The sequence below is a fragment of the Plectropomus leopardus genome, chromosome 4 (assembly GCF_008729295.1).
Source record: "Plectropomus leopardus isolate mb chromosome 4, YSFRI_Pleo_2.0, whole genome shotgun sequence".
Classification (NCBI taxonomy): Eukaryota; Metazoa; Chordata; class Actinopteri; order Perciformes; family Serranidae; genus Plectropomus; species Plectropomus leopardus.
In genome coordinates this window covers 16348629-16366512 of record NC_056466.1, presented here as the reverse complement: position 1 = coordinate 16366512, position 17884 = coordinate 16348629, and the positions used below count along the sequence as shown (strand labels likewise).

General features: G+C 38.5%; 1 protein-coding gene across 5 annotated transcripts in view; it reads left to right on the top strand.

Moving 5' to 3' along the window:
• The window catches only part of lrba (LPS responsive beige-like anchor protein), a 228068-nt gene that overhangs the window by 26961 nt on the left and 183223 nt on the right, over window positions 1-17884 (top strand). For all 5 annotated transcript variants that reach the window (XM_042484501.1, XM_042484504.1, XM_042484503.1 and 2 more), the window contains exons 2-9: window positions 2976-3207; window positions 6300-6400; window positions 8906-9001; window positions 11195-11316; window positions 12259-12385; window positions 13091-13210; window positions 15269-15415; window positions 16298-16495. In XM_042484501.1, coding sequence (XP_042340435.1) covers window positions 2976-3207; window positions 6300-6400; window positions 8906-9001; window positions 11195-11316; window positions 12259-12385; window positions 13091-13210; window positions 15269-15415; window positions 16298-16495 — 1143 coding nt within the window. The remainder of the gene's footprint in view (window positions 1-2975; window positions 3208-6299; window positions 6401-8905; window positions 9002-11194; window positions 11317-12258; window positions 12386-13090; window positions 13211-15268; window positions 15416-16297; window positions 16496-17884) is intronic.

Genomic DNA, 17884 nt, shown 5'->3' with positions numbered 1-17884 from the left:
TGAATATGAGTTAAATTTTATTTTTATGTCCAAACAGATACATTTCCATTTTAAAATACACAACTAAAGAAACGGAGGCCTTTGCTTGTAGGACTATGCCTTTTACTTGTGTGGTAAAACATTGACCTCTGTGCTGTAGCTTGCTTTGACCTGCATTTGAATATTTGGATGATGCCTCAGCCGCCTCAGCCACTCCAAACAGACTCTTTAGAAGCAGAGATTTCAGAGTGATCTTGTGAATAACAGATTATAATACTTGTCACACAGACTATTTAAATCCCAACTGATGTTGAAAAAGCCGACACATTCTGTTATGACAGATAACGTCAGACTTCACAGGTCTTTCATTTGGCTTTTAGTCATTTAATTACACACTCAGCTCGGCTATCAGTCTTTCACACATGACGTCAAAAATGCATATTTAAAAGTCTGATTTTCACCTAAATTTTGAGTCAATAATGTTTGGATTTTAACTGATGAAATAATTCTAAAGTATTATCAATATATTTGTTATGTTTAAATATTTTATAAAATAATGATCATTGCCGATCACAGCTTCTTAGATATTTCTTTCAATTGATCATTTTGTCTAACCAACAGTCAAAAACCTAATTAAATTCACTGTTTAAAGAAAAGAAGACATGGGAAATCCTCAAACTTGGGTATCTACGACCAGAAAACCTCCGGTATTTTTGCTTTATTTTGAAAAATAGCCACAAATCATATTTTTTGAAAGAATGTCATCATTTAAGCCTCAAATGTGTCAGTGTAGTGTGGCACTACATCCTCATATTTGTTCTCTGTATCCTTGGTCAACTGACTCTGATAGATGGATGACTCACACACGGTGTCAGGCTCATAAATCAGCTGTTACTGTGGCAAAATGGCACCCAACATCCATTAATGGCAGACCTGGCTGCCGTCTGTCCGCCAAGTCAATGCATGGCACTCTGCAGAGAGCTGTGTGATTTCTTGCTAAGAGAAAAAAAAGGAGACGCAGACAGGTTGCCAGTGGGGTATTAATTGGTGCATGTGTTAATATTTTGACATTGGCTTTTTGCCCTAACAGGTGGGCAGTTGATATTATGGCTGAAATTATTTTGTCATTTTCCTCTACAAAACAGCTGGACTTTTTGTTTGACTATCCATTCAATATATTAAAATGATTTTGCTTCAGATTTTGCTCTGGACTCTTTTAGGTTTTCACTCAACGTAATTTTTTATCTCGATTAAATGTAATGAAAATAATGTATATATGAAACAAAAAAGGCCATTTATCATTTTGGCCGGTAAAACAACCAGATTTTTTTTCATCTAACAGCCACCTTTGCTGGTGAGTCAAAAAGGTAATTTTGGGTGCCATTGCCAGGTGTCAGGACCAAGATAAACATGTAAAATGCTGCTTTAGAGACTTTTCCACACTGACTAAAATACAGTGCTCTGAAACATATGAAACTGGGCATTTTGGGGGTCATCTGCCAGAAAATTTTGAGCGTCAAATACTTACTTTTTCTGCATTCTGGTGAATGTTAATGCACCAATCTGTGTGCATCAATTTATGGTGTAAATGTGTGAATGCCAATGTATATCGGTATAAAGTATTGCACATCACATCTTAAAAAACAAGACTGTATAAAGGTGAGGGATAAAGGAAATGGGCCTTGTGCATTCATTGATGGATAGCATCATTGTTCTAATGTTGATACTTGACATGAAAAAAAGAATAGATATCAGTGAGAGGAGGTTAAAGGGACAATGGGTGAGGTGTGTGTCAGTGTTATCATCACTTTATCCCCCGTCTTTAAGGATGTTGTGGCGTTGCCCCTGTTTCCCCTCCTTCCCTATCTAGTGCTTAACACACACATACACAGAGTTAATCCGAACTCACTCATTTTAATGGGACAGTTTCCATTCCCTGCACCAAATCATATTGTTTTCACATCCAGCCTGTCTAATGGCCGAGCACGGCTACCGCGCGTTCATTTTTTTCTTCGCCCGGTCACACCTCCTTGATTCTGAACATGACAGCCTCGCTCACAAAATTAATTTGACATCAACATTGTTATTTTCCTTATCGTTTTCTATTAGGCAGGGTTCAATAATAAAAATGTCATCACAACTATTAAGAAGTGACAAATTATGACATTTATGGCTTATACAATTTATTTCCACACACAAAGAGCATTACTCCTTTGCCGTACGACAAGCATTTCACCTCACCGGCTCCTGAACGAGCTTTAGCTGGGGACCACTGTTAAGGCTGGTTAACATAGTGGGACACATTTAATTTCTCTTATGCTGCCATTAATTAAATTTTGTGTTTTTGATTCAAGATACAGGCTTGTTTAATTGACTTTGGTAGCCACTGCTCAGTTAATGTAGATATTAGGGTGAGGTTCACATTAGTGTACTCTATCACTTTGTATTTTCTTGTATGTCATAAGTAGAAATTAATTTAAACCCAGTTTGTGTCTGCCAGGCGGTGTCAGATGCTGTTAGTATTCCAGGGCCTCCTACAGGAACAAAAGACCTCTAAATACACTTCTCACTGTTTGTGTCTGTCTGGATGTCTCGGTTAGTTTCACTGATGTAGCTTCTTCTTTGATTTTTTTTTTTTTAATGCTCTGGGTTTATCACAGTGTCTCAAGGCTAGCCGTAAACAGCTGAATCTACTGTCAGACTAACAGACATACAAATAGACTGACAGAGACCTGCGTTTCTCCCCTGACCTTTAATCCACTTGGCCGGCAGCAGCTCTGATGCATGATTAATCATCTGTTTAGGAGTCTGCACACACACGGTAATGTGGACACATATATTGGCGCTCTTGTTTACGTTTTGCTGGTGATAAAAGACGAATTACGAACTGTTTTCTTTTTTTTATTGCTCTGTTTTGTTTCCTGAATGACTGATAGAAACACTTTCTCTCCCCCCATACTCCCTTCCTAACCACTCTCTTTGTGTCTCTCTACCAGCTGGTCGGCGGCCAGTTTGACCTTGAGATGAACTTCATCATCCAGGAACCGGAAAGCATTGTGTGCATGGTGGAGCTGCTGGACAAATGTGAGCCCACCTGTCAGGCCGAGGTCTGGAGCATCTTCACAGCCATCCTCAAGAAGAGCGTCCGCAACCTGCAGGCATGCACTGATGTGGGGCTCATCCAGCTGGTGCTCCAGCGCATATCCACCACGGACAGCATGATAGCAGGTACTTGAAGTATTTCACTGCTGGAAGTATGTTGTTTTTTTTCTATGCAGTAGAAAGAAGCAAATACTGATGAAATCGGTGCTACATGAGCAGAGAAAGCAGAGGAAAAAAAGCTGTGGTGTTTGCTTATATTCTTGATGTAGAAAACCTACCAGAATGCACTGCAGTGAACCAATAAACACTCCTGCTGGTAGATGATATAATGCAAGTTGCCAGTCCAAAAATAATAGAGTGGCCAGGTGGAAACAAACAATCTCATATTACAGCTAAACAGTACATTAAATGTGACATTTTAGGTGAGAAATAGACGAGTAACAGGATCTTGGTTTATATTTGATCAGCACTGCTTAGTTTTACATTTTGATTGGCAAGAGAGCAACGTTTTAAAACCTCACGGATTCAAATAATTCTACACATACTATAGTTTACAGCAAAGACAGTCAGACTACAATAAAGACCAAATTTAAATCCTACATTTTAACATTATATTTTTATTCTGGTAGTACTTAAGCTCTAACTAGACTTTTGAAAGCTACTAAAGCTTTGCACTTCTGCCCCCTATCCTCTATCCAGTTTTTCCTTTCTACCTAGGTAAATTGCCAAGTTACCTTGACCAAAAAAGAAGTTCAATGGTCGAGAGAGAAAGAGAGAGAGAGAGAGAGAGAGATCTGCTTCTGTACTATTTGTGGCCGTGGTGGCGGGCATACGAACATGAAGAAGCGCAATCTATAGTTCGGGCAAAAGCCTTAAAGACAGCAAAAAATCGAAAGGCTTCATCTGACTGATTTTTGTTAGAAAATAAGCAGGGTCATCTGGGTGCTGGCAAGATAGAGGGAATCTTACCATAGTTAATTTGCGCATACTGCCCACACCGTTATGATTCAGAGCTGGTTGAAAATGAGAAAAAAATATAGCTGTAAGAACCGCACCTTTGGGAATAAGTGTTCTCTTTATTTTCTTTTCACTGGAGGCATAGGACACAACATTTTGTATTATGTTACCGCAATATAATTAAACCTAAACCCATCTGAAGTCATATATTTTCTTTTGGTGTCTGCTGAACGGTGCTTGACTAAGATGTGACACTACAAGAGATGTTTTTATTGCCAAGCCTTTGCTTTGACCTTTGTGTGGAGGGGAGTAAACAAAAAGATGAACTTCAACTTCAGGAATCAGTGGAGTGTAACAAACAAAGAAACCAATTCTAAACTTTCCTCTCCACTTTTCACGTGTACAATAACCTCATGGTTTCATCCTCTGTTGTTGTATACACTGTGAAAGCAGACCCAATGATCCTGTACAGTCTCCCCAGAGTCTTAGTCTAGTCTGTTGCCCATCTGCAAATTAGTCCGAATTAATCCTACAGTGTTCGGCTCAGTGAACTTTTGCCAGCTAGAACAGCGCTGGCCTAGAGGGTTTGTGCAGCCGAGCAAGGGTGATACAGCCCAGCAGTGACGAGGCAGCTGAAAGTAATGGTAATAGTAATATTCACCAAAGTACAAATGCTATTTCACAACCTTAAGAATTGTCTCATAGAATTGATATAACGTCTTTGTTGGTTGGCATTTACAGCTTAAAATGACTCTTATGTAAAAATTTAATGTTATCTACTGTTTTGTTTTTCAGCACTTCTGTGCATTGTATCACGTCTAAGAGAGAGTTGACAGTAAAAAGCTTTAAGGAAATGGAGAGAGACACAAGGAATGTCCTGCAACAATGGCTAGAGTTTCAACAAGGGATGTTGTTTATGATCGATACCTCTGGCCACCAGGGTGCCTCAACTTTCACTTTTTTTGTTGCACATACAGTAGATTTGCAGATTGTCTCTTCCTCTCTTTACCACTCTGAAATACTAGTTGCGTAACATTGCATTGGAGCTGAGCTTTGATACTTGTGTGTGTGTGTTTGTGTGTATAGTAATACTTAACATGGCAAAAAAACTGCCAGATATAACTGTCACTCATTATATTTGGTGGTTTAAACTAAGCTTTAATGATTTGTCATTTTCGTTTTTTTTTTTTTGGTCTTACATTATAGCAGTTTAATATTCTTAGGTTTGAAATGTTAGTTGGACAACAAAAGACATTTAATGAAGTCACTTGAGGCTTCAGATCAGGAATACCTAACTTGCTTTGCCCAGGATCCACTTATACAAAATAATAGGAGGCCATGGGCAACTTAATAAACCAACATTAATAATACTTTTCAGCACATATAATAATGTCTGTGTTTGCTGTCCTCAGTCATCTTTGCCAGGAGGCAAATCCAGTTGCGGCAGCCTCTCACAAGTCGGGTGTATCTCTGTCTGTAGTCTGATGGCAATTTTTTTGATAAATAAGCTCCTTTTTATGCTTTTTAAGCACTCTGGCACCTTGTTTACACTCAAAGAATAAAAAACATCCCCCAGTTTATTTTCATTGTGAATTATATATGGGTCAGCAGCCCACACAGCGCCCTGTTGCCCGCTGGCAGTAAGTTGAGTATTATAGCTCTGAGATATTGTAACAGACTTTTCTCACCATTTTCTTATGTTTTGTAGCACAAACGGTTAATAAGTTAACTAACAAAAAAAATCCACAGATTAATCAGATCAGTACTGTTTAGTGCAGCCCTCATTTAAACCAGGGGCTGTGTATGTGCACAGTAGTCACAGATCTGTCATACCATGGCCCATCATTAGTCAGTAATAACGAATGGAAGAAGCTGCACAGTAGCTGGGACTCCCAGAGTGTCCTCTCTATTTTAAGTCTTTTTTTTATTTGGGACTTGCTCACCCCACTTTTCTTTTAAATACGTCATAGCTGCTTAGCTTCCTCTTGTAGCTGTGGCTTCATTGTAATATTTAGGTTGTCAAGATGCCAGTTAAGATTCTGATAATTGTGAGCTGGATCTTTTTAAGAAATGTTAACACAACACAACTAACTAAAATCAGAGGCCACCTTGTAAATGATCATATCCCTAAAGTTTCCTGGCAAACTGCAGTCATTTGGAGCTTCCTCTCACTGTAAGATTGAATGATTGTATCTTGTCAGTCTTTCTGTTGTAAAGCGCCATGTTTAACCCCTGTATGATTGTGTGTGTGTGTCTTGCAGACCTGCTAGTGGACATGCTGGGTGTGCTCGCCAGCTACAGCATCACAGTAAAAGAGCTAAAGCTTTTCTTCAGCAAACTGCAAGGGGAGAAAGGCCAGTGGGTGAGTCAGAGTCATGCCACGGTGATCTGTCTTGGTTGTCTGGGACCAGCATGAGGAATGTGCTAGCAACACTTCAACTGCTGCCATCCCACAGGCCGATGCCCTCGTCGCAGAGACAAGATAAATCATGTGAAAACAGACTAACACACTGCAGTGGTCCTGGATCCAGAGCAACACTACATTATTGTAGTTAGGTTGTTCATTAGATTAGCAAAAAAGCTCTGAATTTTTGTTATCTGTTATTTCAGGCATTATTTACCTTAATGTTAAAAGATTTAGGTGTTACATAGTCAAAGAACATTAGTTTTCTAAAATAGACTTCCTGAGCTGTTGTGTCTACTCCTATAAGGGAATATCAGCAGTAACCTAAAGATGTATGATACATGTACAGAAGGTAAGTTTCTACATCCAGGCAGGACCAGTGGCGCAGAGGAGGAGACAGATGAAGAGAAGCAGAGTAATCCATCGATCACTGACACTAATCAAGTTGTCTGGGAAATAGGGCAAGTTGCTTTTATGCTTCTGAGTTTTACCTCACTCTCCCAATTTCAAGCAGCTCTTGCAACCACTCCTCTCTTTTTTTCATTTTTTGTGAATTACCTGGGGAGACGGAGCTGATGGGATGAGTGCAGAACTTTAATTGCTCTGTTACTGAACACTATAAACCACAGCCTTGTTGAAAATCATAAAATGTTGTTGGAATTTTTATCAGTCAGTGTTCTAGCTCCAATATCTGAATTCTGTCTGTGCGGTGCAACACAGTTTGGATGAGTGCTTGTACAATTAATAATCAGTATATTGTGACAATATATATATATGTTTTTTAATCGTCATCACAATATTAACTTGTGCGATAAACACATAGCAAAAGACTGCAGTGATGAACTTCAAATATAGTAACAACTTACTGAATTATGTTCTCTCTGTAGGCTCTATTTTGTCTGATACGCACCATGCTGTTATAGGGAAACTTCTGCCTTTTTCAACTTGGACCCTTTTTTCCCATGTTTTGTGTTTAAATAACTAATGGGATCAACAATTTTTGAAATTGTTCCAGTATTCCTGCAGGATTACCGTTTACTGCAACGTAATCCCTACGGGCAGTCGTGCACCGTCTATTTATGTCCATCATGTTTTTAGCCACAGGCTCAGACTGCCATTAAAAATGTCTGACAACATTACGAAAAAAACCCCCACAGAGAAATCAAACATTTTTCTTAACTTTAATAAATATTATAAGTAATATTGTCAAACACTGTATAATAACAAACTGAGCCTGTCAGTGGCAAAACAAGCATATTTATCGTACATAAATTGACAATGCACAGTTACGTAAAAGGATTACATTGCAGCCTGTTTTGCAGCGACTGGCTGCTGCAGTCTCTCTCACCACTTAACTAAATTCACTAAATTCACTCATTGTTGTCTCCATTAGTCACTTGTGACACAAAAACATGGTAAAATAGAGTCCAGATATTTTACTAAAGTTTTCCTTCAACTCTCTGGCCAATCAGACAGAGTCCTCACTGTTAGGTGTTGTCTGAGACTGAGAGGGAATCATAAAAGGAAGGTTTATTACAGGGTTCCTGCGGATCCTTGAAAAAGTCTTAAAAGGCATTGAATCCATCAATCTAAAAATAAGGCCTTAATTGTCATTAAAACGTCTTAAGTTATCTTTCAGAAGTCTTAAAAATGCATAGACATTGGAGGTGTTATTTTTATAAATCCTTTTTTTAATGATGTTGCATTGCAAAAGCTTAAAATAATGGGTAATTTAGAAATAAGGAAAATAATTTACAGAATGCCTCCTGCATTATATTACCAAAAAGTCATACTTTATATTAGAATAATTTTTTAAAAAATAAAATAAAAACCACCCTAACCTTGAGTAATGACATGTCTTTTTCCTTCAGTATTGACTTCTGTAAACTGGTCTTAAATTTCATTCCAAGTGGCATTAAGAAGTCTTTAGATCCCACTTGCTTTAAGCTGAAGGAACCCTATAATAGACTAGTGCTGCCTTATTACTGGAGGAAAGTGTGACAAGATGAGTGCAAATGAAAGTGCAAATGCCAGAGAAGAACTGTTACCTAAAAAAAGCACATCCACCATTTAGCAATATTTTAGATAAAGAGAAGATGGTGTGGCACATGCATAGGTACTGTGCAAGTTCAAATCAAGAACTAGTACACTTTAATATGTGTTTATTTCTGATTAAAATCTTATTAAACGTCATCACACATTTTCCTCATGTCATGCTGCCTCAAAGAAAATGAAGATACTGAATTCTGAGTGAGCTGCTGAGTAAATCTTTGTGAAGTCTGATGAGTCTGAGAGTTAAATTTAGAACCAAAGCTGCACTTGCTTTTAATCATTTGTGGCTGCGTAAACAGTGTAGGTGTAACAGGGTTCATATGATTTTATGCGCATGTGTATGCCTGTTTGGACGTCAACATTATCAGTTGTCTAAAATGATCTTTGTGTGTTTTTGTATTCTGTCCTCAGCCTCGTCATGCCGTGAAGCTTTTGTCAGTCCTAAAGTACATGGCTCACAGGAATGGCCCCGACTCCTTCTTCAGCTTTCCAGGAAAAAACGCAGCTGTGAGTATACTACATGATGCCAAGCACATCGCTGCAGAATGAAATGACATCCCCTCTAAGTGTATTTGCACATAGATGATAAGCTTGCTGGCATGAATTTAGAGGTTAGTGATTGGATGCTCTTTTGAATGTTTCATTACATTGCTAGATATTTTAAAAAAAGGTCAGCCAACAGAATATGGAACCCCACCATAACTACCTCCCAAAATTTACAATAAGTCCTATTCTCCTTCATCTTATGAAGAATTTCTATCATAGACTAATGAAAGGGAGGAAGAGAGGACTTCAGATTTAACATGATGATCTCTCCTGAATCCTTTCATAGTAAGTGCTTTCTAAGCGTATTTACTGTGAGCCAGCCATTCACTGAGCCATGCAGTTTTGCTCTAATTGATAAGCTTCACACATTCTCCGAGTTGTTTTCCAGTCTGCTATTACAACTCTTCTCAAGCCTCAAAGGCTATTGTGCTCTTTCTGAAACGTTGTAAAGTATCTAGAAATGGAGCTGAGTCTAAGAGCTTTTTGATGAAACCGTGTGTGTGTGAACACAACAAGTCTTCACAGTTAAAGTGACTGAATCTATCATGTTGTGGCTGTTGGCTATTCAGCTTTAATCTATTCAAATAATGCTGTGAGAATTTTGGTTCGGTCTCTGCACATTAGTTGATTCAAAACATTTGCCTCATTGTCCTTTGTCGTCTGTATGGTGAAAAATCAGACTGTACACACAGGCTTCATCATTTTCTTGTGTTTTTGTAGATGCATAATAGGTTAATTTAAATACCAAACAACCTTTTTTATTAGGTTTTGTTCATAGAACGGCACACAGTGACATGTGTTAGGTTGACAACATGCTCTTGGTACACTCATTGAACAAAACACAATAAATTGCACATAGCAAAGTCCGAGATTATCAAGATTATTACTGCTACTGAAAAAAACAATATGAACATTGTTCATTTATTTGAATTACATTGTCGAATTTGTTTGCTTTTTATCGAGTCTGTAATGGCACTCTTTGCTCATGCCTGCCTTTTTCACCATATATTTCAAGTATTTTTATTGAGCCAAAGAGAAAATGACATATCTCATTTTAATATATAAATGCTCATTTCAATTTGCATATAAGAATTTCAAAAATAAATTTAAAGATAAAGGATATTGTAATAAAAAAATGTTAACCACATATTTTGAAATGTGTGCTGTTTTGTCTTCTTATGGCCGCAGGGTATGATGTGGCATGACACTATGTTCATTCAGGAGGATCCTCTCACACTTGCATCACAACTACTCATTGAGCAGTCATTAATGCTAAGCAGTAATTAAGACAAACAGCTAATAATCTCTTAGATATTTTGAAGTGGGGCTGTATGAGGTACTTGTCCATTGTCAGTGTATTACACACAGTACCATTCTGCTGACATGCAGGCTGGAGTCTGACGTGAGTGTCTGAGTGGAGTCTGAGTCTCTGTCTGCTTCTCCAAAATGGGGATGTGCCAGCAGACATCTACTGTAGGTAATACACTGACTATGGATAGGTACCTCATACAACTCCACTGTACATACAACTCCACTCCAATGTTTTAACTATCCCTTTAATGTCTTTTACCTGAGTAAAGGACTATAGTATAAAATGGACCTAACATTAATATTAATGAACTTTTCATTACATCTAATATGCATTGTCCAGGAAAGCTGTTTAAATGTATTTATCATTCAGTGTTGCTTTGATGTCAGGCCTCCTACAGACATTGTGCATGTGATTGCGACCTTCTATATATAACCCTTCACTGCCATGGTGACGGTGCTTTTTACATGCAGAAGTGCACAGGTCTGCCATGTGGGTTTGCGTCTATTAGTACTTATCTGTGTTTTTTAGCAGCGTATTTGATGAGAGCATTTGTGCCTTTACCTTCCTGTGTTGCCCTGCTACACACATGATTACACACACAGAAAAACCATTATTCAGAGCAATACTTTTCAAACATTTCCTTAAGGGTGGGGGGTAGGTGGGTGTTTGCTTGATATTCCTTTGTCCAAACACAACCTGAATTTCTCTGCTTTCAGCCTGACCTATTGTACTAACCCACAGTTTTTTTTCTCCTTTTGTTAATTTCAAAATGCTCAGTGGTTCCTTTATCCACAGCTGCAGAGGAGCCACAACTTATGCCATTTTCGTCTGTTATGTTACAGGCCATAGCTCTGCCTCCTATAGCGAAATGGCCATACCAGAATGGGTTTACATTCCACACATGGCTCCGCATGGATCCTCTCAACAACATCAATGTAGACAAAGACAAGCCTTACTTATACTGGTAGGTAACAATACTATTCTTTGACTGATAAACGCAAAACTTTAATATTCAGGTTTCGAGATTCAAGATTTAGTTCATTGTCATTTTTTTGTGTACTTGCATGTAAAAAAATGAAATCTGGTTCCTCCCAACCCACAACAGTGCAACAAGAAAGTATAAATTATACTTTTTTTATGCGCCCATGTTCCTTTGTCCTTTGTTTGACATTTCAATGTTTATTTATGTTTGAACATACTGTAAAGTACAGAAATTACTCAAGGAGATAGAGTGTATTTATAGTGTAAATAACACAAAGAGAGGGGAATTGCATAAAAGGTGGTATAATACCTACTCATGGAATTAAAATGTGAATATATGAATATTTACATATTGCCAGTATAACCTAAACGTATATTAAATGCATTTTGAACCTGAAAAATGTGCTGCTGAAGTGCAGCCTCCAGCCTCGAGGATGAAAAACAGTTGTTTCTTCCTCCATCTTTCCTGTCTTCTCATCTTTTGCTTCCTCTCTGAGGAGTGGAGGGTTGGTTGATCTTCTTTTCAGCCAATAATTAATTTCTGTCAAAAATCTAATTTATACAGCAGTGATGTGTTTGGGCTTCTGTGAAAATGATAACCAACCCAGTTGGCCAACGAGCTGCTTGAGAGAATTTGTAATAAAAGCTCCTCTTCAGCCTTGTGCCCTTTTAAAAAGAGATTAATTCACTAAATCACACGCAGAGGCCCCGTCTCATCGAGACATGTGGAAGGATGGGAAGAGCCTGAAGTTGAGAAATGATTGTTTGCTATCTTTATCTGTTTTAAAGACCCTTTTAAAAGTGCTTGTATGATATATTGGACACTATAACCCATGTTGCCCTTGAACGTAGTCGGCGTGAAAGTGTTGAGCCTCACTCAGAATCTCAAGCTGTGTGTTTGTATTTTCCTGTCATTTCTTCTCAGTTTCCGCACCAGTAAAGGCATGGGTTACTCTGCACACTTTGTGGGTGGCTGCTTGATAGTGACCTCATTAAAATCCAAGGGGAAAGGATTCCAGCACTGTGTAAAGTACGACTTCAAACCGCAGAAGGTAAGAAAGAAACAAAAAAAGATGAAGCAGAATCAGGCACTTGTTTGGTGACCCAGGCCAACTGAATATTCTTGCACATGAAAAGACAAATCCTGGAAATAGATCATAGAGATCATTCGTCAGCGCACACATAATCAATCACATGCACACACACAAACACACATGAGCACACACAATAAATTTAGACCACGCTGTAAGAAAGAACTGTCACACCTTACCTGACTCTGGAGAGAAGCAAAACTAGGAGGAGGAGGAATGAGGGCGACTGGAGAGAAGGATTATCCAGTATTCCCAGTTTCTTCCAGGCATAGCACAGACTGAAGACCATTGCAGTCAGAAAGATCCTTTGCTCGTGGACAATTTGAAACATCCTTCTCTTTCCGCTGGGCATGAAGGCACCACCTTCCCTCAATTAACCTCACGAGGGCCCAGATTTTATTTTTAATGCCTTCTTTCATGTCCGGAAGAAACCATAATAACGTATTTCGCTGTGGTAACATTGGTAACCTATTTCACTGGTTGTAAGGCTAAAGAGGAAACCAGAAAGCTAAGTAGATGGGATCGTACCTTGAGGGGACTGAAACATGATGGAAGAATGCTAACAGAGTAGGCCAGTTAGCTGACTTGATATGTTCTGTGACTGATAAACCAGATATACAGTGATAGTTTTCCATTGTGAGAGTCTGCATCTTTTTGTTGTTGCAGTGGTACATGGTGACTCTTGTTCACATTTACAACCGCTGGAAAAACAGTGAAATAAGCTGCTATGTGAACGGGGAGCTGGCTTCCTTTGGAGACATTGCCTGGTTTGTCAACACTAGCGACGTAAGTAACAACAATTTGAAACATTTTTTCTTTCTTTCTCAAACCTTTTTATTGACTTTACACCAGTAATAGAACATTGAGCAAGGGCACATCTGAAATGGCAAAGTAAACTGGTCTCTGACTGACATGGAAAGAACATCAAGTACATGAAACCAACCAAATCTGTTTACTTAATCCCTAATCTCCCGTATCTACATATCCCACCCGCCCTAATTCCAAATCCCTCCCAACAAAAATAAATTAGTAAGGAAATTTACATCATTAATTCATATAAAACAAGATATGGTATAGATGGTAGCCATACTCAGAAACTCCTTAAAGGGCTTTCAGGTTTTGTTAAAGGATTTACCTATGAGTGAAAATCGAATCTTCTGGATGTGGTTTAGGATCTCTTTTAGCCAACTATTGTGTGAGGGGGAAAGAGTGTGCTTAGTGAAAAAAATTGTTTCTGTTTGACTGGTAAGACTGTCAAAATGCTGAGAGACACATGAAGCATAGACAGTGCAGCTAATGACAACACAAACTGTGCCAAAAAACGTTCCAAGTGGGGTCAGTATGTTTTTGATGTGGCTGTTTCTTGCCACTATCACTAGAATTTCCACACTAGATTGTAAAATAACCGTGTTATTTTGACCAGCTCTCAGAATTTTAGCAGTTTGGTTGAATTTTACAGATTCCTGCCCTGCTATTACTTAGTATTTAAAATGCCACCTACTATTAGTTTGGTGCATGTGGCCAGGTATTTACGTTGCACCTTTTAAAGAAATAGTTTGATATTTTGGAAAGTAGTCTCATTTGCTTTTCTAGCTAGAAGTTAGATGAAAAAATGAATACTGCTGCTTTCCCGTCTGTATTGTAAATATTTAGCTATAGCCAAGAGTTTAGTAACATAAATACTTGAAACAGAGGACGTCACTGCAATGGGGCAAAAAATAGTCAGGCACTTACCCACACTGAAAACCACAACTTGCAGTTTTTACACTTTTTTTAAAAAACTGAGTGAACAAAAGAGATATGATGTGTTAATTCAGAGATCTTCAAAGGTGCTAATAGTCTGATTTTATTACTTTAGTACAGAGCCAGGCTAGCCGTTTCCAACTATTTACAGTCTTTACACTAAGCTAAGCTAACTGCTAACTTTAGCTTCATATTTACCATGCAGATACAAGAGTGGTTTTGATCCTCTCATCTAACACTTGGCGAAGAAGTGAATAAACAAATTTCCCAGTGTTGGACTGTATCTTTATGTAAACCTTTTCTAAGGATGAGTGTGTTTTGTGCGTACTTGCAAATATTACTGGCAGGAATTTATATTTACACATCTACCTGCTGCTACGTCAGGGTTTGCCATGTGAGTGCACGTAACAGATTTTCCGTCAAATATCAATCTCAGGACCAGATATTGCTGCAGGAGCCTGTTGCCAGAAAGTGAATGGCAAACCTTGCTCACAGATATATCTAATCTCAGTCTTTGCTTTCAGAGGTCTTGAGGTTTGAAACCTCTCTTTTCATCTGTTAGCATGGATGGTATTGTAGAAAATGACTACATACTGTATACACACCCTGCTCCTCTCACACATCACCATATGAACTCTGTCACAGTCCCCAGGATTGCTTTCTGCCACGCTGAGTTACGAGATTGTTAAATCAAATTTCATAAGGAATGAAAACGCCTCCACAGTGCAGTTTAATCCTCTGGATGTGTCAGTATGTCAGGAGGCAAATTAGCAACTTGATTGAGATGTGGCCTCATCACTTCTTCTTACGCCTCACCCTACCATGACCAGAGGAAGATGGAACATTATCATGTTAGCCACAGTATGCTTATAGTTTGAGGCTGCGTGTTGCCAATTATAGCTAGTGTTAACATGAATATGCCTTTTCCCTCTGTTCTTTCTGGCTATTTTGGTCTCTTTTTTTTATCCTTCCTCCCTGTCCTAATTCCTTATTTCCTTGCTTCCACCTTCCCTCCTTTCATCTTTAATTGTCTATTTCTGTTTTTTTTTCTTCTCTTTTTGCTTCCTCCAACATCTTGTGCATGCATCTGTCCTGCTGCAGACGTTTGACAAGTGTTTCCTGGGATCGTCTGAGACGGCAGATGCCAACCGTGTGTTCTGTGGACAGATGGGGGCAGTTTACCTGTTTGGAGAAGCTCTCAGTGCTGCTCAGATCCTAGCTATCTATCAGCTAGGACCGGGTTACCAGGTTGGAAGCCATTAAACTTGAGAAATCTGTTATAGTAGCATTTAATAAAGACATAAAACAACTTAGTCAGATGATGCATTATAATGATTGAAGTGTTGTTTTTTTTTTTTTTTTTTAATTACAGCATAGTAAGCAAAATAAACCCACCAGCAACAAATGCAAACAGCAAAAGAATTAGAAACAAAATTAAACATAAGCAGTAACACAAAAGGATAAAATTGCATGTAATTTATTACATAAGTTATATATGATAATTGATGTATGACATACATATGTAAAACATCAATCTCGGGGAGCTTCTCAGATTTCCAAAAATGTAAGAGCAGTTCTCTGGCTAAGCAGTGTGAATAGAGTGATGCCTATCCTTCTTTCTCTCATCCAACTCAAATAGCATGGATAAAGGGAAAAGCTTTGAAAAAATTACCCCCAAAAGTTTGCAACATATGACTAAAATTGCTTTTATGAGTTTTATGATTATTTGGCACATTACTTTTGCTTGCCTTGACATGTAATCGTAGTCACTTACCCTTTTTGTTATTTTGTATTTTATTTTTTGTAATTATCTTTTTATTGGTTTATGTGAATGTACAAAACCAAAATACATAACCAAATGAACATCAAGTCATGTAAAAATGAAAAATAAACAAATAAATAAAGGCATGAAATAAATAAATAAATAAACAAAATAAAATGGAATGAACAAATAAATAGGTTGGAAAAAACCAAAAGAAAAAATGGGGGGTAAATAAATAAAAATTATAAAACATGTTATGTAGTAATTTAAAAACTTGTTGGAAAAAAACAGATCCTAGTTAGTTTTTCTCTTTCATGTTCCACGATGGTTTTCTGCTCTCCTCCACTAAATGTTTCCCTTCACTTTAGGGCACATTCAAGTACAAGGCTGAGAGTGACTTGCTGTTTGCGGAGCATCATAAGACCTTACTGTACGATGGCAAGCTGTCCTCAAGTATTGCCTTCGCTTATAACCCCCGCGCCACGGATGCCCAGCTCTGCCTTGAGTCCTCCCCGAAGGACAACGCCTCCATTTTTGTCCACTCACCCCACGCTCTCATGCTGCAGGTAATTATGCCTTTAGTGTAACATTTAGCTTTTGTAGCAACTGATGGCCATTCCCCTGGGAGTTAGAGTTGATACTACTCAAATTGTCATTATTTAAATTTAACCTGAAGTCACCCTGCTGACATTAAAGCAGTGTTGGTGAAAAATGCATTCACCACCTGTGCGCCTGCCTCTTCCCTCCCACTGTTCCATATGTACCACTTTTTACTCTCTCTTTCCTCCTCTGCAATAATGAAAGCGGCCCAGTTGGCATCTTTCCATTTTAATAGCCTCATTAGGGCAGAGGTGCGAGTGTGTTGAGCTAGCCAGACTGCTGCAGCTGCTGAAAAATGCCATACTGGTGCTCTAATTATGGAATTAGCCTTCTCTGGGACCGAGGTTCACTTTGGAACTACATACACGGAGCTGTGCATTTTTCCTGTTAGAAGAAGGTGTTGAAGTTTGTGTGGAAGTTTTTTTATGCTGCTTACAAATACACACATGCACACACCCACACACAATACTGTTTCTTCACTCACTTTGAGTTTCTCTTTCCTCGAACACTAATTGAGTTCTCTCTCATGCCCTCGCATCAAAGAAAATGCTTTGTTTCTTTTGTGAGGGAGGCTTTTGCTACCACACACAACATATGCTTTCTCCAACGCACACGCATACATGCACACGCACATGCACGCAAACACACACTCACAGTGTGAAATATGAATGAATATGTGACCTATATTTCCAACTTTGCTATGCCATGCATGCTCAGAAATTCCAGTCCTATAGAGAGGGAAATGTTTAACCAAGCCATGGTGGTGTTGCAACAACACAGATTTCAGCTGAGCAGGAAGCTAATAAACATTTAAAAAAAAAAGTTTGATCAGTTTTGCCTCATCTTCTATATTTTCAGCATGTTTTAAGTCACACTATATCAACAAATGAAACGAAACATTTTACTAAACTGTAGTTACTCTCAAACATTTAGCATGTCTGCCAACTGGACTTCAAGCTACATATATACACTATATGGACAAAAGTATTGGGCTACACCTCTGAATCACTGAATTAAGGTGTTTCATTCAGTCCCATTGCCACAGGCGTATAAAATCAAGCACATCGCCATGCAGTCTGCCTTTACAAACATTTGTGAAAGAATGTGTTGTTCTAAAGCGCTCACTGAATACAGGCGTGGTACTGTAATAGGATGCCACTATTGCAGCAAGTCAGTTTGTGAAATTTCTTACCTCCTAGATATTCCACGATCTACTGTAAGTGGTATTATTGCAAAGTGGAAATGTTTAGGAAACCACAACAACTCAGCCACGAAGTGGCAGGCCACGTAAAGTTACAGAGCGGTCGCCGAGTGCTGAGGTGCATAGTGTCGCCAACGCTCTGCTGACTCAATAA